At 55.1% G+C, this 22092-nt stretch overlaps 8 protein-coding genes across 8 annotated transcripts; 3 read left to right on the top strand and 5 right to left on the bottom strand.

The window, feature by feature from the left end:
* Positions 1–962: 962 nt before the first annotated feature.
* JN550_003362 (uncharacterized protein) lies at positions 963–1523 on the top strand (the record flags this gene model as incomplete). Its single annotated transcript, XM_049314757.1, has 1 exon — positions 963–1523. The coding sequence occupies one exon, from the start codon at positions 963–965 to the stop codon at positions 1521–1523; it is 561 nt and encodes a 186-aa protein (XP_049174553.1).
* A 585-nt stretch (positions 1524–2108) lies between these two features.
* JN550_003361 (uncharacterized protein) lies at positions 2109–3179 on the bottom strand (the record flags this gene model as incomplete). Its single annotated transcript, XM_049314756.1, has 1 exon — positions 2109–3179. One exon carries the CDS (start codon positions 3177–3179, stop codon positions 2109–2111), a length of 1071 nt encoding a protein of 356 aa, XP_049174552.1.
* A 446-nt stretch (positions 3180–3625) lies between these two features.
* On the bottom strand, positions 3626–4992 carry JN550_003360 (uncharacterized protein; the record flags this gene model as incomplete). The annotated part of the gene is made up of 2 exons (XM_049314755.1): positions 3626–4692; positions 4764–4992. 2 exons carry the CDS (start codon positions 4990–4992, stop codon positions 3626–3628), a joined length of 1296 nt encoding a protein of 431 aa, XP_049174551.1.
* Positions 4993–5128: 136 nt separating this feature from the next.
* Positions 5129–8669, top strand: JN550_003359 (uncharacterized protein; the record flags this gene model as incomplete). Its single annotated transcript, XM_049314754.1, has 3 exons — positions 5129–5361; positions 5434–6863; positions 6916–8669. The coding sequence occupies 3 exons, from the start codon at positions 5129–5131 to the stop codon at positions 8667–8669; spliced, it is 3417 nt and encodes a 1138-aa protein (XP_049174550.1).
* A 144-nt stretch (positions 8670–8813) lies between these two features.
* On the bottom strand, positions 8814–11129 carry JN550_003358 (uncharacterized protein; the record flags this gene model as incomplete). Its single annotated transcript, XM_049314753.1, has 1 exon — positions 8814–11129. One exon carries the CDS (start codon positions 11127–11129, stop codon positions 8814–8816), a length of 2316 nt encoding a protein of 771 aa, XP_049174549.1.
* Positions 11130–13285: 2156 nt separating this feature from the next.
* JN550_003357 (uncharacterized protein) lies at positions 13286–17017 on the bottom strand (the record flags this gene model as incomplete). Its single annotated transcript, XM_049314752.1, has 1 exon — positions 13286–17017. One exon carries the CDS (start codon positions 17015–17017, stop codon positions 13286–13288), a length of 3732 nt encoding a protein of 1243 aa, XP_049174548.1.
* An 839-nt stretch (positions 17018–17856) lies between these two features.
* Positions 17857–20488, top strand: JN550_003356 (DNA replication licensing factor MCM7; the record flags this gene model as incomplete). The annotated part of the gene is made up of 3 exons (XM_049314751.1): positions 17857–18165; positions 18264–20357; positions 20414–20488. 3 exons carry the CDS (start codon positions 17857–17859, stop codon positions 20486–20488), a joined length of 2478 nt encoding a protein of 825 aa, XP_049174547.1.
* A 479-nt stretch (positions 20489–20967) lies between these two features.
* JN550_003355 (uncharacterized protein) lies at positions 20968–21432 on the bottom strand (the record flags this gene model as incomplete). Its single annotated transcript, XM_049314750.1, has 1 exon — positions 20968–21432. The coding sequence occupies one exon, from the start codon at positions 21430–21432 to the stop codon at positions 20968–20970; it is 465 nt and encodes a 154-aa protein (XP_049174546.1).
* Positions 21433–22092: the final 660 nt, after the last annotated feature.

Raw genomic sequence — 22092 nt, 5'->3', positions numbered from 1 at the left:
ATCGCTTTTCCACAGTTACCTAGATTGAAAAGACTTGCGCTCTTAGTGATTTTGGCATTGCCCGGCTGTTCCCCGCTGTAGCATCCTATTGTAGCAACCTCAGAATAATCTGTAGATCAGAAAGTTCCCGCTTGATGACGGTAAGATCCTGTCGCGCCTCACGTCAGTCACGTATAGAGTTGGAGATAATAATATTTGGCTTTCCCTATATCATCAAGCAAAGCCCACAACTTGCAATAAACGCGATCGGGGGCATGGGAACCCAGAATTGCGCTTCGTTCGTGGACTGAACAATTGAGAAGCTGGAAACAGTGGGCGACGCGCTAGTTAATACCCCATCATACGAGAAGGATTTCCGTTGGATTCTAGTCTAATAGGGCATCCCTGCAGGCATGCGGCGCAGACGCTGCATGGCTGGTTGGCCCACTACGGCGGCGAGCAACTTGTAAGTCCACCTAGTATCGAGATTCTGATTCACCAACAATCCAGACATCATTTTGAACGTGAATGAACATTTGATAATAAGGAATTGCGCGTGGTGACTCCAAGCGGCGAAATCCTACTGGCGGGCTGTATTCTTGAATGACGTCGATCATAATCCCAGCCTTCTCTTGGCGGTGCGGCAAGGGTTTCAGGGGCGAAGTACAATACGGCTCCGTAACACAGCCAGGCACCTACACGCGCAGCTGATATAAACAAGCCACCGACCCCAAATTGCATCATGACTTGAAACCCTTAAACTAAGAATTCATGTCCTTCTTTATGTCCCATTGACTCGTTGCTCCCTTTGCTGAATGGGGCCTATCGGAAAGGAGGCAGATTAGTGTCCAATTACAGCTTAGCCAAAGCTTATTCAGACGACGACACACACCCAAGGAAATCAACCTACCCCTATCGGTGACAGAAACGCTGCACTACCTCTAATTCTGCCTGATCATCTTTCAGTTATCCTCGTATTCAACATGGGTTTAAAGCAAACGCTCAAGCGTCTGGCGTCAGTCCGCGGTGGACACCGGAAAACGGCTTCAGACCACGACATGGACGGGGAGACTCTGGTTATAGACAGCATAGAGCAGCCCATTGTTGAGGACGAACCTACATCATTCCATGGTTCCGAAGAGCCACAGAGGGATGTGTTCGATCCCGACACCGAACGTCCGCGGCCTATCAAGCCAACCGGAAAGCGCAAGCCATCCAATGCCGCGCAACTCAGACAGAGTCGGCAGAAGAGGCGGGAGAAGGACCAGGAGCCCTCGCCGACCGACTACTTGTATTTCGGCGAGGGAGTTCGCTCGCCCACAAGAGCTGCCTCGACCACGCACAAGGGCGACACCCGGAGTTCCGGGGCAAACTCTAACCCAGCGGTGCCAAGTATTGTCGTTACTGGGACGGACAGCAGCGGCTTTCTCAATAGCGGCATGACTAGCAACAACCAGCAGATGGGTTACCAGAACTTGACACATGGCGGGTCACTTCAGTATGATTACGCTGGCGTACAAGCGCCGAACACAGGGGTGCCTTGAGTGTTAGTGGCGCGATGATGTGGAAGGATACTCTTCAAAGTCGTGGTTGCATTTTACCTTACCATGCTACTTGGAGCTGTACTAAAGCGCTCGGAGAACGGGTGGTCAATCAGCAAGACGTTCACTTGCATGGCAACCCTTCATCAACCACATATTATACACGCTAGACTCGCCGCGCTCTGAGAAGGGGTTAGGGGGTAGCGCACACAGATCAGGCATAGGGCCTGGGGATGTTGCTGTGGAAAGTGATGTGGCGAAGTTGTTGCATATTCCTTTTACCTGGGCTGCCTGATCTTCCGAACATCGTGGCGCGCGGCATTGCTGCGAAAGTGTCTGTCTTGGTAGAGCGATGTCTGCGACCCTTAGCGTTCTGCGCTTCGGATGCGCCTTCACAGTGTTCATCGCAATGATCATCGGGCGTGTTTGTTTGCATGTCGATAGTTCAGGATCTTGTGAGAACACATACGCAAGACATTGGGGGCAAGCATGGCAGACTGTAAGCGGAGCAACAGGACTATCATAGCAAAAGTTGATCTTGTCAAAGTTTAGAAACGTCGAGCTTCACCGGCTCAGGTCGCCCCATTCTCAGAACGCCAACTGCATGTTCCATATATTCTCAGCGTACCGACCGGTACCTACTAAGAACCCAGCCAAAATCGCAAAGAATACCGGGGTATTCAAGATATCAAAGAGAATTTCGCAGAATTTGGTGAAAAAGTTGATGCCCAGGAAGGTCAACCCGAAGCCCTTCACTGTGCCGTCCCGGTAGCGCAGTCCGTGTATAACACAGCAGCCGGCCGCCAAGGCAGAGACAGCAGACCAGGCGAGAGTTGTCTTGATGCTTTTACTTCGCCAGAAGTCATAGTCGTTTCCGATAACCGAGAGAAGCCACAGCGCGTTAAAAAAGCACAGCAGACCCCAGATCCAGGTGGTTCGCCACAGCGCGGCCGTCGGGTCCCAGAGGCGCATGGCGTACGCGCTCCTAATGATGACCAGTCCGAAAAGCACAAAGCGCAAAGGATGGCTCATTCCCAAGAAGTAATCATCGGAACCGGACAGGTAGGCTGTGATAGCAGCGAACCAAAACCCGGTAATGATGATGCCGCACGACCATATGAAATTCGAGGCGGCAACAACCCCCGTGACGCTGTATATTCCAACTAGCAGCAACAGCACCCAATGTAGCCGATCCTCCTCGAACGGGTACACGGCATCGAGTGCCTCAAGAAACTGCTGCGCGGACAGGCCGAATAGAAGGCCCCCGAGCCCGTGCACAGCCTCGTTCGTCCACACCTGCAGCGGATATTCGACCTGACGCCGGCAACCCCATACGTGGACCACAACGGCGCCGAGGGCCGGCAAGATGCTGCGCAGCCATGCTGACGGCGCCAAGACGTGTTTAATGAATAGAATTAACCTGATGTCGCACAAAAGGGTGACTAGGGCGATAGCAAGGCTGATGAGGACCAGGCGAAAGGCATACTTTGCAAAGCGCTGCCATTGGAAAGAGTGATTCTCGACTCTGAGGGTCAAGAGAACTTCTGAGGCAAGCGCAGGGCCTTCCAGCTTCCGCTCGCTCCAGTGCTCTATGGCCGCCCTGACAGCTTCGGCTTGGGCAAGACTGAATGTGACTTTGGGGTTGTCAGCTGGAGCCATATCTGTATTGCTGCGTTTCCGCCAGATTGGAGCATTTGTGCAAGTGATGCGGAATGCTGATTACCTGTTGAGCGCGGGGAGTGGGAACAGCTATATGCAGATTTCATGGTGTTCAATGTACGCAACTCTGACGGAAATGGTACCGACTGTGCCACTTATAGACGTCTATGAAATAGGTGACTGGGCATGGCGCTTGATGCATCCTGCTGATATGCACTTCTCTCCCCAGAATAGCCGACGGTACTTTATTCATGGTAGACATCAAGACCATGGGCAATTACTCACACAAAACAAATCAGATTCTCGAGGGACAAAGCAGAAGTGGTCTTCGTAGCTCATTTGCGTGTCGTGGGTCAATGCGATGAATTGTAGTGTTTTCCAATCGCAATGGTTTCATCTATTTTGGTATCTCTAAACCCCAGCCGTCTCAAGCACATGCAGAGTGTTCACGAAAACCGCAGGATAAATTTAAAAGACAAGAGAGGGAAAGCAGGATCCGTCACAGCGATCTCTTGCTTCTCTACCAAGCCCAGCCCGTCTCTAAGTTTCTTGTCTAGGTTTGGTCTGGTAGTCTCTTCCAGACTGGGCGGGAACTGCATATATAACGTCTTTTCTTCTGTTCGTATGGAGGGCTTCTTCAGCTGCGCGGCAGCATTCGTCGCGAAGGACTCGAGCAGCTCCCGCAGGGTCCAGTTGGGATCAACCTTCAGAGGTTTGGCCAGCGAGCCGCACACAGCGCAGTCATCCTTCTTCTCATACTTGAACGTGTTTGTGTAAACACCTTCGGTGCCATCGTATGACATGAAATTGTCATTGAAGCCCAGCGAGGGAGCTGCCTGCGTAGCAATCTTGAGGGCTTCCAAGCAGCACGACCCCGCAATGATGGCATTGGTAGAGGCGATGGCTGGAATGATGTTCTTGACAGTGCCCTGGGTCAAGGAATATGTGACACCGGGAATGTTGAACTCCTGGGCGCGATTCAATGCCTTTTCATACAGCCAAGTGATATGCTCGGGGTCGTCTTTGTCCAGGCTGGGGAATGGCTTCTCCTGGTCCCACGCAATGATGTGCGCCCATTCAATGCAGTGTTCTGGCTGTCTAGGTATAGTGGCGAGCGTGCACAGAGGCACGGCAGCTCGTGGGGCGTAAAGATCCAGCTGGCACTCGATGCACGGGGTGATGGTAGGGAAGACGACTCGGGTCTGGCCCTTGAACCCTTCGGTACCACCATCTATCAGTGGCTTCAGCGAGTCCGGGTCCTCGTCGTCGACCATAGTCACCAGGGTCGCGTTGATCCATCGCCGAGCCTCGATGCTGTCCAGGCCGCAGATAACAATCTGAAACTGCTTGTAGAAATCCTCATCAAAGTCCTGGATCTTGCAGTTATGTGGGGTGATCTTGACGCCCTTGACGCGCTTCATGACGAAGGCAGAGGCGACTTCGGCCTTGGATTTGCCGACATCATGCTGTCGGAACAGGAACTGTCGGTTGAGATTCGAGATATCGATCGTGTCTAGGCACATACTCGTGGTTAGCGCCGGCTACGTTAAGACTGAGCGACCGTCGACTTTGGCCGGTGCTTACCCATGTCGATGACGTGAATGTCCTTGAAGCCAGACATGGCCAGATTCTTGAGCATCTCGCAGCCCAGGCCGCCGGCGCCGATCACCAGGATCTTTGACTGCTGGAGCGGATCCGGGCCATCTTCCGAGATCTCAGCGTCCTCGTTGAAGGGGCCTTTGGTCTTGCGAATGTGGTTGAGGTACCTCCAGCGGTTGGCTTCGTTGATGCCAACGCCAGCGTCGACTGCCATGGTTGCGAAAGTGAGGGGTCCTCCGAGCGGTCGCGGAAGCCGTATGGTAGGGCCTGTGCCTGTTTCTTGGAAGTCGACGCCGTCCTGCAAAGAGGGTGCTCTCCTTTAGCTTGCACGAAGGTGGGATGTGGATGGGATGGATTATCCAGCTTACAGCACATACCTAGGTACACAGCTGCCTGCCACCAACGTCAGAAGCTGGGGCTTATCCGCCGATAAGGCCAAACCCGGGCGCTACGAGCAACCGAGCCCCGCCGGCGCCCAGGCGGCCAAGGCGGCCATGCAGCAGGGCATGGGCAATTGCTGCATGGCGTATTGCGGCTTGTCACCTGTAGTTCAATTTTGGTACCTGAATGGAGACACAGGCCCGTTCGGTTTGAGCAAAACTTCGATGAAGTGCAAAGGTTGACAAATCGTATTGATGTTGGCATGTTCCCAAAGCTTCGACGACTGCCGCTTTTTCTCTGAAGCAACTGGCAAGGAAAACCTATACATTTTCAAGCTGCTTGTCGGCAGACATCCCGTGACTTCGGGTCCTGGTGCATCTCAACGTCGTACTTCCCAAGCACACATCGTCCGGCGCCCGACATCTCGCCCATGCGTCCCCAAGCCTGCAATGGAGGATCTTCTCACGCCAGTGAGCCGGACTTACCGGAAAGCTGAAGAGGACGACGCATTCCTTACTGCTTCCCAACCGGCAAAATCTGCCACCGTATCGAAGCCAGAGTTCAAGGGTACGTCGCCCGAGGAGGCCTTGGAAGTTCTGAAAACCCAGCCAGATTACGAAACTCTTCTCTCCATCCTCAAATACCTTCGTCAAGGTACCAAGGGCAGAAATGACTTCAACTTATTGAGGCCGAGTCCGCAGGCGGCGCAGATCGTTCATGTCCTGGTCACTGAGATAGTCCCAAATTACTGGACCATTCTGAAGGACATATCGATGAATCAGAAGAGAACCAACGACCTCGAATACTTGTTGGACTGTCTACTAAGCTTGACCGGGATCAACGCAACTCTTGCTTTCCTTCGAACTTTGTTGCTGGAAGCGAGAAGAGACCCCAGGGGTTTGAAGCAATCACATGCCGTCTACAATGTCCGCTTTATAGCCGACCTCTTACGGCTCATACTGCAACCAGACGACCAGATCCGGAGAATATGGCAAGGCTCCAGCTCTTCCGAAACTAATGCAGGCAAGATTCGTGCCTTGAGACAGGAGTTTACCTCCCTTGTGGCTGGCGGCAAGATCGTATCCTTGGCAGCTGAGGCTGAGGCCATTCTTCGGGAAGCCGAGAAATCAGACGGCCCAAGTTGGATTGCGGATAGCAAGGCGTACGTTGGATGGCTAAGTTCCAACCTGGTTAGCTGGGTCAAGTCGATGGAAGGGGGAGACGACGTCAAGCTCGGCGCTGACCTAGTCAGTCGATCTTTAAAGCTTGGACATCCTGACTCTCTCATCAAGGTGTTTCTGACCGACCTCCTCATGCAGGATGATTACCAACCAGTATTCATTCAGTTGCTGGATGCCCTGCCGCAGACAGACCAACGCAAAGTACTGACTATACTGCTGAAGCTCCTGTCTTCATATATACCCGTTGAGTCTGACCCTTCGACGGAAGATTATCCTCTGATCTGGGCTGCTGCTGGAGTTTTAAAAGTTGCTATTGGTTCAAGTCCACTCCGAAAAGATCACCTCATCACTTGGCTTACAGATGCCACCGGGGCAGGAATCGGAGAATCCTATAGTATTCGACGGGCGGCTGTAGCTGTTATTGGTAGCGATAAAGAAGCCATCACGACAGTTGTTGAAAAGAGCCTTAGCCAGTTCGGGGACCAACTGTATATCAGACATTCCCCCATACTACAACAGGAAGGTAAGCGTGGTCATCACCTTCATCCATTTTCGTTGACTAATGCCTCGATCAGCCCATGCCCAGGTTCTGCTTCTGAGCGCCGGCTATATGCACCGAATTTCTCCTTTGAAATTGACAGTGGTGGTTCGCACGAGCACGTACTTGAACACAATATCTAATCGCATTGCTGCATCTCAGGAGAGAGCGCGGTTTTTGGGCATGGTGGTTGGCGAAGCGTTGTCAGGTCTTGTTCACAATGACGAGAAGAAGCTTGATTTCCACACAGACGAGATCAACCCTGAAGACTCTAAGTGGTACAAATCACTTGCTCACCTTCCGGATAAGACCGGGCCCCTCAGCCCTTTACAAGCTCAGCTGGTATCCTCAAGGCCACCCAAGTCGGACAAACCCAAGCCCGCAAAGCCAGTAGTCAACCCGCTTTCACGAGTGGCGAGCTCTGCACCCAAGCCCGGATTCATAATCGAGGAGGTTGAAGATGACGACGAAGAGGAAGAGGATGATGACCTGATACCCTATTCCAAACCAGACTCAGATGCCGAAGACTCCGACGATGACCCGACGCTGATTACCAGAGACAAACCAAAGGCTCCCGTGTATATCCGGGACCTTATCACGTATCTGCGCGATACCGAGAGCTACGACCGCCAAAAGCTTGCTCTCACTACAGCCCCCGTGCTCATTCGGCGGAAGGCTAATTACGGAACCGAAGTGAGCTCTCACGCAGAAGAACTCGCATCCCTTCTGATCGGCCTGTCTGACAAGTTCGAACTGGAGAACTTCCACGACCTCCGTCTGCAAGGCATGATCGCCATCCTGGTGGCCCAACCGAAACAGATGGGCCAGTGGTTCGCAAAGACTTTCTTTGATGGAGACTATTCCCTGTCACAGCGAGCATCTATTCTCATTGTCCTAGGCTTGAGTGGGCGGGAGCTCGCAGGCCAGGAGACATCAGAGCACGCAGGCCAGGAGACATCAGAGCACGCTTCAGCATCTGCGTTTCCGTCGAAGCAATTGCCGGCCAAGCTCGAGAAACAATATACACCAGGCCACTCTGGAAACACATATTCATCAGATCCTTCAAAACTGAAAGCTCTTCCGCCCACGGCTCTGGATAATATCTCCCAGTCCTTGTCGCAGACCTTCCTTGCCCCCCTCGCTGCCGAGGCCGCAGACGCAGTGACCGGACCAGACGCCCTCAAGCTCAGCACCTTCACCTCCCGCCTGCAGGACCCATCCAAGGTCACGATGAAGCACAGATCCAAGGCAGCCGGCATCCGGTCCATCCCCAACACCACGGCCAGCCTGATAGCGACCTCGTTCTTCTTCCCACTGACGTCGCGGTTCTTGGCGGCCACGCACGCGGCCTCGTCCGGCATGCGCGGCATCCTCTTCCAGCCGTACCTGCTGACGCTGTACCTCAAGACGCTGGCGCTGCTGCTGCACGCTGCGGGGCCCAGCACGCTGGCGCTGCCGCAGATGACGTCAGAGCTGTGGGACCTGCTGCTGGGCGTGCGCGGGCAGTGCGCGGGCGAGCTCGGCGTCGCCGCCGCCGTGCTCTTCGGGCTCCTGGCCCTGCTCGACGTCAACGAGGGCGACATGCGCGGCCTGTGCGAGCACCACGGCCGCGAGGTCGTCGAGACCGTCGAGTGGGTCAGCGGCCTCTTCGACCGCACCCGTGGTGGCGACGCCGGCGGCGACGGCGAGGAGAACCAGGTCAAGATGATGGCTGCGGGTATCCTGATCCGCCTCCGCGAGGCCGTGGAGAAGTACCGGGGCTTGTTGATGGGCGATCTGATAGGGTATTGATTGCATGTAGTTAGCTGGCCCTGGATAGTCACATGTAATAGAGAAATGCAAAGTACATCCTACGTCCTGAGAGTCACAAGTCACTGTGCATGTCACAAATTGGGTCGAGCGGTTTCGGTTTGTGATTCGTTAGCGAACCCAAAATCAGTCCATTGTCTCCTCGTCACTGCGCTCGCTGATTCTACCATTACCCGAGAGCCTGGACGACCGTCGTGGCTCCAGGGAAGCCACCTGTCCCCCGATCGCCGCCAGGTGCTCCGACAGCCCGGCCACCAGCCGCCTCATCTCCTCCGCCACCTCCCCAGCACCTGCTCGCCCCTCCATGATCCGGGCCGAGGGCGGGTCAACCGGCGCCACCCCGGCACTCACTCCATTGGAGTAGACGTTGCTCTGGCGGCGAGTGACGGCGTAGTCCGAGGGCTCCTCCGGCCGCTCGGCTTTGTCTGCGTTGGCGAGACTGGCGACGAATTCCGAGGCATCCGAGACGTAGATGGACGGCTCGCGATTGGTCAGGGGTAGGGGAGCGTATACAGACGCGTGCTTCTCGAGCTCGAAGGGGTTGGCGCCACCGCCAAGCTCCGAACCAGTCATCGATGGCACATCTGAGTTCGCGGTAGAAGGTCGAGTAAGCTCCGGCATGCCTGGCTCCACGAGGCCCTCGTCGAGATCGATCAAGCTGGACAAGGACATGCGGTCGTTGTTGGTGGAACGGGGGACCTGAAGTTCATAGCCCTGAGACGGGAGTCCAGCTGGTTCAGTCTGCTGGTGGATGAGCGCGGGACGCTCGTCGTCGAATGTGAAATGAGTCATCTCAGGGGCTGCAGATGCGGGCGGAATGCTTGTAGGCCACTGCCAATTCGGTCCGCTTCTGCCACCGTTAAGCTCGGCTGGGTCGCTGAGAGGTGCGCGACTGTACTGGGAGTCTGTCGCAGAGCCAAAAGTCCAATCATTGTCCATGGAAGCACGAGCACCAGGCCGAGGCTTGATAGTGTCCATGGCAGCAAATTGAGACAGCTCTCCTCCACCCAGTGAAGCATCAAGGTCGATGAGTGATTCTCGAAGGGTATTGTGCAAGGAATCATCGCGTAAGGGTAAATCAGAAGCTGCGGGCGGCATAGGAGGGTGGCCATAGTAGGCTTGGGAGTTCTCGTTATAGCTGGAGATCGTGTTCGGGTCAAAGACCTTCTCCAAGGGGGCTTTCATAGCTGCCAGAGCTTGAGGAGGCGGCCGGCGTCTCCCCTTTGGCTTCGGACGTTGTGTGTCTTCTGCGAAATCTCCCGGAAAGTCAATCTCAGAGCCATACACGTCTCTGACCGCTTCGAACTCAGTCTGCCCATCAAAGCCATCGTGAATTCGTTCGTCAAAAGCCAGCGTCGTACTAAAGTTCCATTCGTCTGTGTCCATAGATGTTGAAGAGAACTCGGATGGGCCTTGTGCTCCAATCATAGGGTTGAACAGAGACTTGCGGCTACCACCACGCTCTTCCCAAAGCTTGTATGCTCTGACCAATGCTGCAAGCGAAGATGCCGGGTATCTGGCCTCTGTGCCTTGAAGGAAAGGGTGGTCTTGGACCTGCTCGATGGTCGGGCGTCGCTTTGGAGATTCCTCCAGACAGAAGGCGACGAGACTTTTCAGGTCTGCTGAGTACTGTGGTCCCTCCAACCTCGGGATATGTTCTCGTAAAAAGCCTCCAAACTGTGGGAGGCCAACATTAGCGTTGACGTTGGGCGGTAAACCAGATGCAATTTCAAAAACCATTGAACCAAACGCCCAAATATCAACCTCAACTCCGTATGATGCATTTGCATCGAAAAGTTCAGGGGCCATCCAGTGGGGGGTGCCAATGAAGGTTGACCTCTTGTCAAACTTCGACTCCATCATCCCGGCGACACCAAAATCGCATAGCTGGACACCCCCCTCTTCGGTAACCAGGACATTCGCACATTTGATGTCCCGATGTATGATCCCCTGCTTGTGGACCCAGAAAATTGCAACAGCCACCTCTCTTAGAATAGGCACAATCCACTTCTCTTGTAGACCGCCGGGAGCGGTGGGTTTCATCAGAGTCGCAACGCTTCCTCCAGCGCAATACTCCGTGACCATCCACATGGCACGCCCGACTGGAAGTGCCTCCAGAACATTGTTGATGTTCTTCGCACCTCCTTCGCGCAGAACCTGTAGCGCGTTGACCTCTTTCATAAACTCAGAATACGTGTCGGCAAGTTTGGGGTTCACTGTGTCACTTTCATCGACGTCAATGATCTTGACAGCTACGACCTTGCCGTCTTGTGTACTTGTGGCTTTGTACACCCGACCGAAGCTGCCCTTACCGATCAATTCGGTAAGGTTGTAGTCCGGAATCGGTTTCCCAGACTTCTCGCACTCATCTTGAACCGCTCTTTGCATTTTTGCTGCATCTTCCGCAGCTTTTGACCTGCCAGGGATTTGTAGTGTCGCCATCTTGACGGCTTCTCCTGGCTACCTCAGGGGTTAGCAACGCTTCATAACGGATAAAAAGATAGGAAAAAGTACAGGCTAAACAGGAGGCAAAGCAAAAGGCAGCAGGTGAAATGAAAGGCAGAGGGGAGTAGTAGTTTCGTATAGGAACAAAACATCGATGTGGTGTAGAATCAACAAACGTTTGGTTGGAACAACAATAAACAAGATGACACGTAAGGTTCTGGACACGATTTTGTAGGGATATGATGTGCAGTGAATCAGATAGATGGCCAAGGATGATTTGTAGGAGGAGATCGGGTGTTTTCTCATGCATGCTGGCTAACCTGAACCTCGGAATACCACACAATGAAATATCCTGATACAGCTGGTCTTCCTCACTGCTGTCCAGGATGCTTCAACTGCAAGCCACACTGAAGTTCAAGTATTCTTGCCGCCGCATGCGAAGGTGATACGGGCGGAACATGAACAGCGAAGGACCAATAACAAAACCTGGGTAATATGAAAAGCATCCAGCCAGAAACACCATCAGAAGTGAATGCTCCTGATGCTCCTAGCCAGAACCGGTCCGAAGTGACGAGTGAACTGATGGTGCCAGAGGATGGGAGGGTTAGGTGGATGGGAAGATCGCGAGAAGTTGACAGAAGCCAGACAAGCAAAGACACAAACTTGGCGATATAGCCGTGATTTTGACTCTGAAAGCACAGAATATGAGGCAGTAAGACGAGCCAAACGACCAAATCAACGCTTGAGAAGTCCAATATGTGCAGCACTCGCCTGGTGTCCGTGGCTCTTGGTGCCGGCAGCGCTGGCTGGGCAATCTCCTCACCAAACATGGCCATGTAGGCTCCCCGATAACGTGGTGGAAGATCAGAGAGTTCGGGGCCAGGCGTAGACATGATGGAAGAATGGCAATTCGAGCGGTTGGGGCGATATTGAAGAAGGAAGCCAAAGAAACCAAGAAGGAGAATGAAAGTGAGGATATGGGGAAGAGGGAATGTGAAGGAATGTGATGCATACTTACGAATTTGCTGGAGTCGGCCGGATGTCAAAGTGCAGTATGAGTCGAGCTCTGGAATCTCACCTCGTCGCTGGCCAAAAGCAGAACGAGCTCAGTTGCCAGAGCCAGTTGCGGCTCAACCGCACCCCTATGCAATGACGCTATAAGAACGGCAACCGACAACAACAGCCACCACGAGCCGAAATGGCCCTCGGAGTTTCTCGGCTGAGTCGAACTTGAGTCGAAAGCGTCGGATGGCGTTTCTTGCAGGCCCGGCAGCGACGTGGTGGCGCTTCCAGACGGCTCCGACGGGGGCGGTGCGGCATAGGCTGGTGATGAAGGTATTCCCAAGCTCCAGGGACCGGTGCACCAGCTGGGCCGGAGCAGGTGAAATAAAACGGGGCCCGCTCTTTTTCGGGCCAAGCTCCCCAAATCCAAGTCCAAGCAAAGAGCCTCCCCCTACAATCCGACCAATCAACGCCCCGCGTCTGGGAACAATCAGCCCCAAGAACACTGGCCCCCGGGTTGCTGGTCCAGCAGCCGTTCAGGTCCTGATGGCGGCCCCGACGACAATGTGAACTCGTGCTGAGAATCCGTCGGCGATATGAACTCCTGACGCAGGTCAGGGACCTCAATGAGCTCCTCAATTAGCGCTCCGTTCTTCGTTGGGCCGCTGAGAGGGTCTTTGTCTGCAAAGAGAGAGAGAAGAGAGATGTTCCTGACACGAAACCGTGCTCAAGCTGACCCGCGACTTCACATGCATTTACCCTGGATTCCTAGCCTCGCAGCGCACTGACCACCCAAGGCTCAGCAAGATCAATATCGACCACGACCATGAGCTGCACTTTACTTCTAGGTAGGAATGTAGCTTCGGCGGATGAAGGCGCAGCAAAGGAGATTCCACTGGATTTCTTTGGTGATTGATGCGAGCCCAGAACCCCAGCTTGTTGAGGGCATTTGGCGTGCAACTGTGCATGGTGAATTGTACTAGCAGTGTATGCAACGATAGGATTCACTCTGAGTTTTGTATGGAAGATTGGATCAAGGTTTGGGTAATTAGTTTTGTGATTTTGTTGAAGTAATACAAGCCACAAGACAAGTGCTACAGTAGTTCGACTTATCTCCTGCACGGCTGAGGCAATGCGAGGCTCCGCACAGCTTACATGAGACTGCTTCGACCCCCTATCTCCATGCTGCCTTGGCCGTCCTTCATCTCGCCACTCCGCCCCACGACAAACTCGCGATAGATTCTCTCCAGCCGGCTCCTCTCCTGGGAGCTGATGCTTGCCCGCGTCGCTTCGAGTGCTTTGACAAGATGTTTCCAGCCAATGACAACTTCGGCCGAGCCCTCCTTGTCCTTTTGTCCCTTCTCGTTGTGTGTACCGTTGGGCATGCCACTGACGCCCTTCTGTGCTTGTCTGGCTTTCTTTCGCGCCAGCTTGATCTCCTGGAGCTTTGCGGCAATGGCGGCGTTCTCGGCTAGCTCGGACGACCTGTTGTACCCCTTGGCCGCTTTCTCATTCGCATCCGCGAGTGCTTGGTCGGCCCCGTATCGGAACTGGATAAAGTTCCGCGGCTTGGTTCCAGCTCCAGATTTCGGGGCGGCAGACTGGCGGGACTTGCTCGATGGCTGGAGGTCTACGTCGCTCAAGACATCATGGATGGCTTCAAGCTGCGCGTTGCTGATGAGGGCTTGCAGGTCAGCACCGCTGAACCCCTCGGTTCGGCGTCCGATTTCGCGTAATCCGTCTTCGGAAGTTGAGAGCTCGTCTGAGAGCTTGATCTTTGAACCGAGAGCCTTCAGTATGTCGATGCGGTCCTCCACATCGGGAAAGTCGCATAGCAAACTCTTGTCCAACCGACCAGGTCTTAGAAGCGCCGGATCGATGAGGTCAGGCCTTGAGGTGGCGGCCAAGACGTAGACACCGCTCAACCCTTCCGCACCGTCCATTTGTGTGAGTAGCTGGTTCACCACCCGGTCAGTAACGCCAGTAGAATCATGACCACGCTTGGGTGCAATCGAGTCGAATTCATCAAAGAAGAGCACGCAAGGCTTTGCAGCACTGGCCCTCTCAAACAGATCGCGGACGCTCTTCTCAGAAGCTCCGATGTACTTGTTGAGGATTTCAGGGCCCTTGACGCTGATGAAATTCAAGCCGCATTCGCCAGCTACGGCTGAAGCAAGTAGCGTCTTGCCGCAACCTGGGAACCCATACAACAGTAACCCTGACCGCAGCCGAAGAGGGCATTGAGCGAAGATGGGCGCGTATTTTGTAGGGTATTGGAGTGTTTCGAGCAAGATGCGTCGTGTCTCGTGCAGTCCGCCGATGGAAGAAAACGTTGTGGTCGATGTCTGCAGGGTAACGTTTCGGAGAGAGGCCGGAGTGAACCCCTTTAGCGCATTATCGAAATCAACCCTGCCAAGTTGGATCACATCCAAAGCCTTATTGGAGCCCATCTCACTGACCGACCGGATCAGCGCCTCGTTGCGCGCTCTGGCCACAAGCAGTATAAGATCGCCAGGCATATAGCCATCGGTTTCCCCTGCCAGATCGAGGAAGTCCAGCTCTGGATCCAGGAGGAAACCTTCAGCCTTCGACTTGGACATGGAGTTGCTCCTACTTGGTTGGCTGCCACCGTCCATCCACGCGACGCCATCTTCTCCTCCAGTGCTCCCATCCGCCGTCGTTGGCCGACTACCGTGGTCTGTATCGTATGTGTTTACTGCTGCTGGAGTGACCGTATGTTGGCCTACCACTCTCTCCATGACTCTTCTCCTGGCATCCTTATCTGGCGCCTTGAGATCCACAATCTCTCGTACGATGTGTCCTCCAATGATGACATTGTTGAGCGAATCCTTGCCCTGCGCCGTAGCGAGGAGCACTACGCCACTATCGCGACCGCAATACTGGCGTACGATTGAGCTGATGGTTTCGCTAATCTGGCGACTTCTGCCATTGTCATTTCCGACCTGCAGCTCCGTCTCCGCTGGGCAGAGCTTGTCTACATCATCCAAAATGACAAGTGCCTTTCCCCCAAGCCTTGCACCCCAACTAGCCCCCATAAAGACTCTATTGAGAGTCTCCTTGATTGTAGAGATCCTGCTTTCATCGTTGACGAGTTTTCGACAGGGAAAGTAGGTGGTATGGTAGAGGTATTCATGCCGCAAGGTGTCTGCCAAAGTCTGGGCCACAGAAGTTTTGCCGGATCCCAATGCTCCTGTTAAAAGAACTGAGGACATGTGCGAGAGGTGAGACTTGATCTGGGCTAACAAAGAGTCGATCCCAACCAGTATCGAGTGAGCCGGGAGTGCAAGATCATCTTTACCCTTGTCCTCAAGCCAAACTGGTTTGGGGATGGGCGCTTGCACGTCTAAAGAGACTTGTCGCTCGGAGCCAAGGTACCAGTTGAGAGGCTCCTTCGTACCAGTAGTGACGGATGGAGGCTCAAGTTTGATTATGCCACCCTCCCATCCCTGGGGAATATCGAGTTCGGGTTGTACGGGCAATACCATGCCATCGGTCAGAGGGCCACATAGTAGCCCCTTGCCCTTACTTGTATTGTATATTCTTGTGATTGTCTTGGCTGCCTCTTCCTTCTCGGCTTTGGACTCACCGCCAAATCGCAGGCCTTCTGACGTTTTCGATCCGTCGGCCAAGAATGGGTAGATCTTTAGATGCTGAACCGTGTTCGGGGCGAGGGGTTGAGGCGCGGGCTCGACTTTGACTACACCTCCAACTATCCCTGAACATCCAAGTAAGGCGCACAGGGGCGCAGACAGGGCGATAGTCTGGCTGTCGGGAGGGTCATCCCATGGCCTGAGTTGAGCGACGACCTTTTCGACGGCCTTCACGCCTTCGTTACTGGCAGCGGCTTCCTGTTGTTGCGTCTGCGGGTCGATGGGAGGTTGGAGACCGGCAGGCTTGACGACGTTGACTGCAGCGTAGTTGAGGCCTCGGAAATCCTTGGACAGAAGTAGGTCCCGATCAACCCATATTGTGAGGTCTTCGGCGGTTGCGTCGTCGTCAAACCATTCCTCGCAAAACTTGCGCTCCACGCCCCGGAGGAACAAGGCAGGCTTCTTCTCTTCACGGGCGCTACGCCTGCGCACGGTGCTTGCCGAACTCTTGCCACTTCTCCTGGAGGTGCCGCCCACACTGCGGTTTTCGCGGCTGCTCTTGGAGGGCTTCGATCGTGTCTTTGGCGCGACAATGACCTCGGCATCCGGCGCAATCTTGACAAAGGGGGAGTCGGCGGGTGGTGCAGGCTCCAGCGACAATACCTTGATGTTGGCAGTCGATGTTGGGGAGAGGTGTAGTGTAAGCGGGTGTGGAGCTGGCGGTTGTCCTGGGCTGGCAGCGTAGGTCGGGTTCGGCAGGGCGCGGATCTGGGAGAGCATGTTCAATTCCAGGAAGGTTGCGTGCAGCTCTATGATTTCCCAGTCCTCGGGGGTAAGCGGCTCGATATTGACAGTGTGGGCCAGCGGCGGGTCGACGTGTATGGTGGCCATGACCTTTTGCTCGTCGGAGATGCCAATGGTGGCCGCCAAGGTAGCGTCTATCTCGACAGAGGCCACCTCCTGGTCTCTCGCGGCGCCGCGCGCGCCCGCGATGCCGTCGCGACCAACCAGAGGGGCCATCTTGCGCTTGCTGGGTATGCCCGTCCAGCCGACGTAGACGGAGCGCTGAGCGGGTGCGCCATTGGCGTGGGCCGAGGGGTTGGACGGGGGCGGGCGGTAGCTGAGCTCGACAACGACATTCTGGGCTGGCGTGTTGAGGTTCACGAGGAGCGAGACCAGCGACGAGGGCAGGTTCACCAGACAGCTCTTGAGATGTACAAGAGAGATCTCGGCGGCAGTGGACTGCGCATTCCTCCGCTGGGCAGGCGCCATGTTTAGGCTGGACTATGAGGGCAAGGCGCAGAGCATTGGGCGGTTGCGCGTGCTTGGGGAGGAGACCAAGAGGAGTACGGGCATACGGTGAGTACCTGGGCGAGGAAGAAGTCAGATGGTAGCTGTCTACCTCATCTATCCATCCGACGAGAGGGTGCCGTTGCGAAATGGCGCCGTCCGCCTGCAGCCGTCGAGGTCCTCGGCGTGGGTTGAATTGGCCCGCTGAGCTCCGGCTTAGCGTCGAACTGGGAGTGCAGCACCACTGTAAACTAGCTCGACCCGGGGTAAAAGGCAAGACGAGACCCCAGCCTGCCCAGTTGGCATGTGTCCGTAGCCGAGGCAGAGGCCTGATTGGCTGGCGGGGGGCGAGAGTCGAGACTCGACCCCTGGCAGCACGGCGGCCGAGCATAACTTGGGCTGGAGATTCTGGCTTGGCGCGCTGGGTGGGCAGGGTGGGCAGGGTGGGCTTATGTCTGGCTTATGTCTGGCTTATGTCTGGCTTATGCCCGGTCTCTGGCGCAGTTATGCACGACGCCAGCTTGACGCGTCGAGGCGCGACTCCCTAAATTGAAATGGGGGCCCCCTGGACGCGTTTCGCTGCGGAAATTGACACCAGCCACTCGCTTCACTCTTTTGCGACCCGGACCACGACCACCGCCAACACCACCTGGGACCACCACGACCGACGAGACAGACGCCCCTCCGCCCCGGCGCAACTCGTGCTTTGCTTCATCCCCTCCTCTGCCGGCGACAGTTGCTGCAAACGCGACCCAACTCCCCCGAAGCAGTGCAAGAGAAGCCGGAGAAGACACCGACCACGCACACCTTGCCTGCCCGCCATGGCGCTTCTGCAGTACCGCAACGTCGTCGACTACGAGGCGCAGGAGGCCGCGTTTGAGGACTTCCTCACAAAGTTCAAGACCTCCCCGCAGGACACCATCACTCATGCCATCGGTCAGATTAGTATCGCCGAGGACGACTTGAGCGACGAGTACGACTTCATGGACGAGGATGACGACGCCCACGAGCAGCGCAGACGCCAGAAGGCCGCCCAGAGGCAACCCCAGCACAAGTATGCCGAGCGCATGCAGCAGCTGGCAGACCGCACCGCTGACGAGGTGCTGATCGAGCTGGACGACCTGGCTTCCGTAGGTTTTGCCCTTGCTTCTGTGTTCTTGACTTCCGCCCAGTCCCAAGCCCAGCCGCACCACAACAGGTGACCGATTCTTCTAACTACGTGCTCCAGTATGTGGCGGACAGCGACCAAGACGTACGCGACCTCAAGCTGGTCGAGTCCATCGAGGCCAACACCAAGCACTACGTCGAGATCCTCTCGAGGGCCATCGACAAGAAGCTGCCTGCCCCCGCCAGCGGCGTCACCTTCAAGGACGATGTGCTGGATGTCATCATGGAGAGGAGGCAGGTGAGGAATCGCGAGATGGCGCAGATGGCCGAGAGCACAAACAACCCAGAGATGCTGGAGTCGACCTTTCCCTCCCAGCTCACCCGCCGCTACACCTTGGTCTTCAAGCCGAGGACATCGACCCCCGACCACCCCGTCAAGGCGCTGGCTGTGCGCCAGGTCCGTGGTGACCACCTGGGTCATCTCATCACCATCCGCGGCATTGCCACCCGCGTGTCCGATGTCAAACCCATCGTCCAGGTCGGCGCTTACACTTGCGACCGCTGCGGCTGTGAGATCTTCCAGCCCGTCAACGACAAGCAGTACTCCCCTCTCACCACGTGCCCTTCCAAGGAGTGCAAGGAGAACGATTCCAAGGGCCAGCTCTTCCAGTCGTCCAGGGCGTCCAAGTTCCTGCCCTTCCAGGAGGTCAAGATTCAGGAGATGGCCGAGCAGGTGCCCATTGGTCAGATTCCTCGTACCCTGACCGTCATGTGCTACGGCAGCACTGTCCGACAGATCAACCCCGGCGATGTCGTCGACATCTCGGGAATTTTCCTGCCTACTCCTTACACTGGCTTCCAGGCGATGCGTGCCGGTCTGCTGACCGACACCTACGTCGAAGCTCACCACATCGCCCAGCACAAGAAGGCCTACGATGAGATGGTCATTGACGACAGGTTATTACGGCGCATCCAGACATACAGCCAGTCCGGTGCTGTGTACGAGATGCTCGCCAAGTCCATTGCTCCCGAGATCTTCGGCCACCTGGACGTCAAGAAGGCCCTGCTGCTTTTGCTCGTTGGTGGCGTGACAAAAGAGATGGGCGACGGCATGCGCATTCGTGGCGATATCAACATTCTCTTGATGGGCGACCCTGGTGTGGCCAAATCTCAACTTCTCAAGTACATCTCCAAGGTGGCTCCGCGAGGTGTGTACACATCCGGCCGAGGTTCCAGTGGCGTTGGTCTCACCGCCGCTGTCATGCGTGACCCTGTAACGGATGAGATGGTACTCGAGGGTGGTGCTCTGGTCCTTGCTGACAATGGTATCTGCGCCATCGATGAGTTCGACAAGATGGACGACAACGACCGAACGGCCATCCACGAAGTCATGGAGCAGCAGACTATCTCCATCTCCAAGGCGGGCATCTCCACGACATTGAACGCCCGAACCTCCATTCTCGCCGCCGCCAACCCTATCTACGGCCGCTACAACCCTAGAATATCGCCGGTCGAGAACATCAACCTCCCCGCAGCCCTGCTCTCGCGTTTCGACGTCTTGTTCCTCCTCTTGGATACCCCCACCCGTGAGAGTGATGCTCAGCTGGCCAAGCACGTAGCATACGTGCACATGCACAGCAAGCACCCAGACCTCTACGCCAACAATGGTGTGAACAGCGCCGGCGAGGTGCCCAATGTGGTCTTCACCCCCCACGAGGTCCGGGCCTACGTCGCAAAGGCCAGAACCTACCGCCCTACCGTACCAGAAACTGTCACGGAGTACCTTACCAAGACTTATGTTCGCCTAAGAAAGGCCCAGAAGACGGCCGAGTCCAAGGGCCAGAACTTTGCCCACACGACACCGCGGACGCTGCTCGGTGTTGTCCGTCTGGCTCAGGCATTGGCTCGTCTCCGGTTTGCCGATGCTGTCGACCAGGACGATGTGGACGAGGCACTACGGTTGATCGAGGCCAGCAAGGAGAGCTTGGCTGCCCACGAAGGCCCGCGCAGACGTGGCAAGGACGCCAACACTCGCATTCTGGAACTGGTCAAGGGCTTCCTGGACAGTGGCGCTTGCCGACCTGATGATGTGGATGATGATGACGAGGAGGCCGCCGTGGAGTTGAGTTTGCGCAAGGTCAGAGAACGTGTCCTGGCCAAGGGCTTCACCGAGGACCAGTGGTTGACTGCTCTGGATGAGTATGCCAGCATTGATGTAAGTTCTTCACCTCACAACTACTTAGGCCCACGGTTACTGATTACATCAAACAGGTCTGGCAAACGGCTGGCAATGGTACAAGATTGTTGTTTATCAATGCCGGGGACAATGCTGAGGATGACGAATAGAGCAACAAGGGATGATATCCGGTGGGAGTTGTCGACGGTCGGTATTATGGCAATGTTCAAATGTGTCACGGCGTTCTGGATAGTCATCGTCGATGTCGAGATGGCTTTTTGTTTGTCTATACAGGGCTTGTGGTGGACCAAGCATGCGAATAAGAACTACATAATGCAAAACAACAGTCAATGCCCCATATGCCGCCCTCCTTTCATGGCTAACATCCACTGCAATTTGCCCTTTGCAATCTATAAGAGCTCATGTAACCTGACCGAACTAAGCTTTACAGAAGCGAGTGGGACGAAGACAGTAGCTTTTATAGATGATTCATTCATAGTACTAGGCAATGATTGGACGTTACTCACATTCATATTGCACATCCTTGGTTGGGACCACGCAAACTCGCCACTACTCACACTTTCTCAACCCTACCTTGTTTCCAGGGATTGGACCTGTATATCTTGTTCCAATATCACCGCAACGGCCATCAAGAGGCGCGCACGACCGTCTGACACTTATCCTTGCAGATGGCTTCCAACTCGTCCCAGAACCTCGACCACGGGCTCGTAATCAGGGACTTCGCGTCCCGGTTCAGCAGGTCCCAGACGTCACTGGCCTCGTCCCTGAACGTCTCCAGCTCCTCCCTCATCTCCTGTTTCACCTCTTTACTCACCTGCGTCTTGCGCCCCAAGCACCGCGACCCGTACGACGGCCGCACCATGGCCGCGCCCGCGTTCATCTCGGCCAGGTCCTTCATGTGCGGGTCGGCGCCGATGCGCGCCGCCAGCTCGCCCATCAGGGCCGTCCAGGCAGTGTAGACGAGCCCCCGCGCGCCGGACGACAGGTCCTCGTAGAGCTCTCGGACGAGGCTCAGGAGCGTCGAGAGCTGCATCATGGCGGCGTCGCGCGAGCAGCTCGCGTCAGTCGGGTTTTGAGAGCCCGGGATGTCCATTTCTGCCATAGTAACTTACTTTGGGGTCATGCCGGATTCAAAAGGAGGCCTCGACCGCTATACATATACATATATACCTATATATCTGATCAAACATTTTGGAAAGTACAACAACCCCTTTGTGCGATATATGGGAACAATGCATTGAGACCTGTCCTTGTATACACTTCTATAAAACGAGGCAGTAGGTGAAAAAGGAGGCAGTGTCTTCCAATTCATCACATACCTCCATTCCAAACACCCGTGGTTCTCACAGTTTAAAGCAGCCCCGTTCCAATTGCAAGCTTCCGTGTGTGGCTTGAGGGAGTATGTTCTGACTAATCAAAGTTTGGACTTATACTACCATCCAGCATCCAACCTCCCAGTTATAGTGTAATAAAATTTGCCCCAGGCGTCTCCAACAACTTCTTTCAGTCTCGGTGTAAGCAAGTCAAAAAGCTCGCTTGTTGCGTCAAGAAACTCCCGAACTTCTCTGCGCAGCTCATCTGTCGTCGCCGGCTTCACAACTATCGGATTCTTTGGCCGAATAAAGGGTCCAAGTCCGATGTCTGACGCTAATCGGTCTTCGAGCTCAAACAAGAAGGGCACCCAATAGGTGTCTATGAATGAGCAGGCAGCTAGTGACAACTCGTCCAACGATTTTCTTCGTTCGTTGTACTC

This window comes from Neoarthrinium moseri, assembly GCF_022829205.1.
Source record: "Neoarthrinium moseri strain CBS 164.80 chromosome Unknown scaffold8_Wmoseri_CBS_16480, whole genome shotgun sequence".
Taxonomy (NCBI): domain Eukaryota; kingdom Fungi; phylum Ascomycota; class Sordariomycetes; order Amphisphaeriales; family Apiosporaceae; genus Neoarthrinium; species Neoarthrinium moseri.
This window is presented reverse-complemented; position numbering and strand designations above follow the sequence as displayed.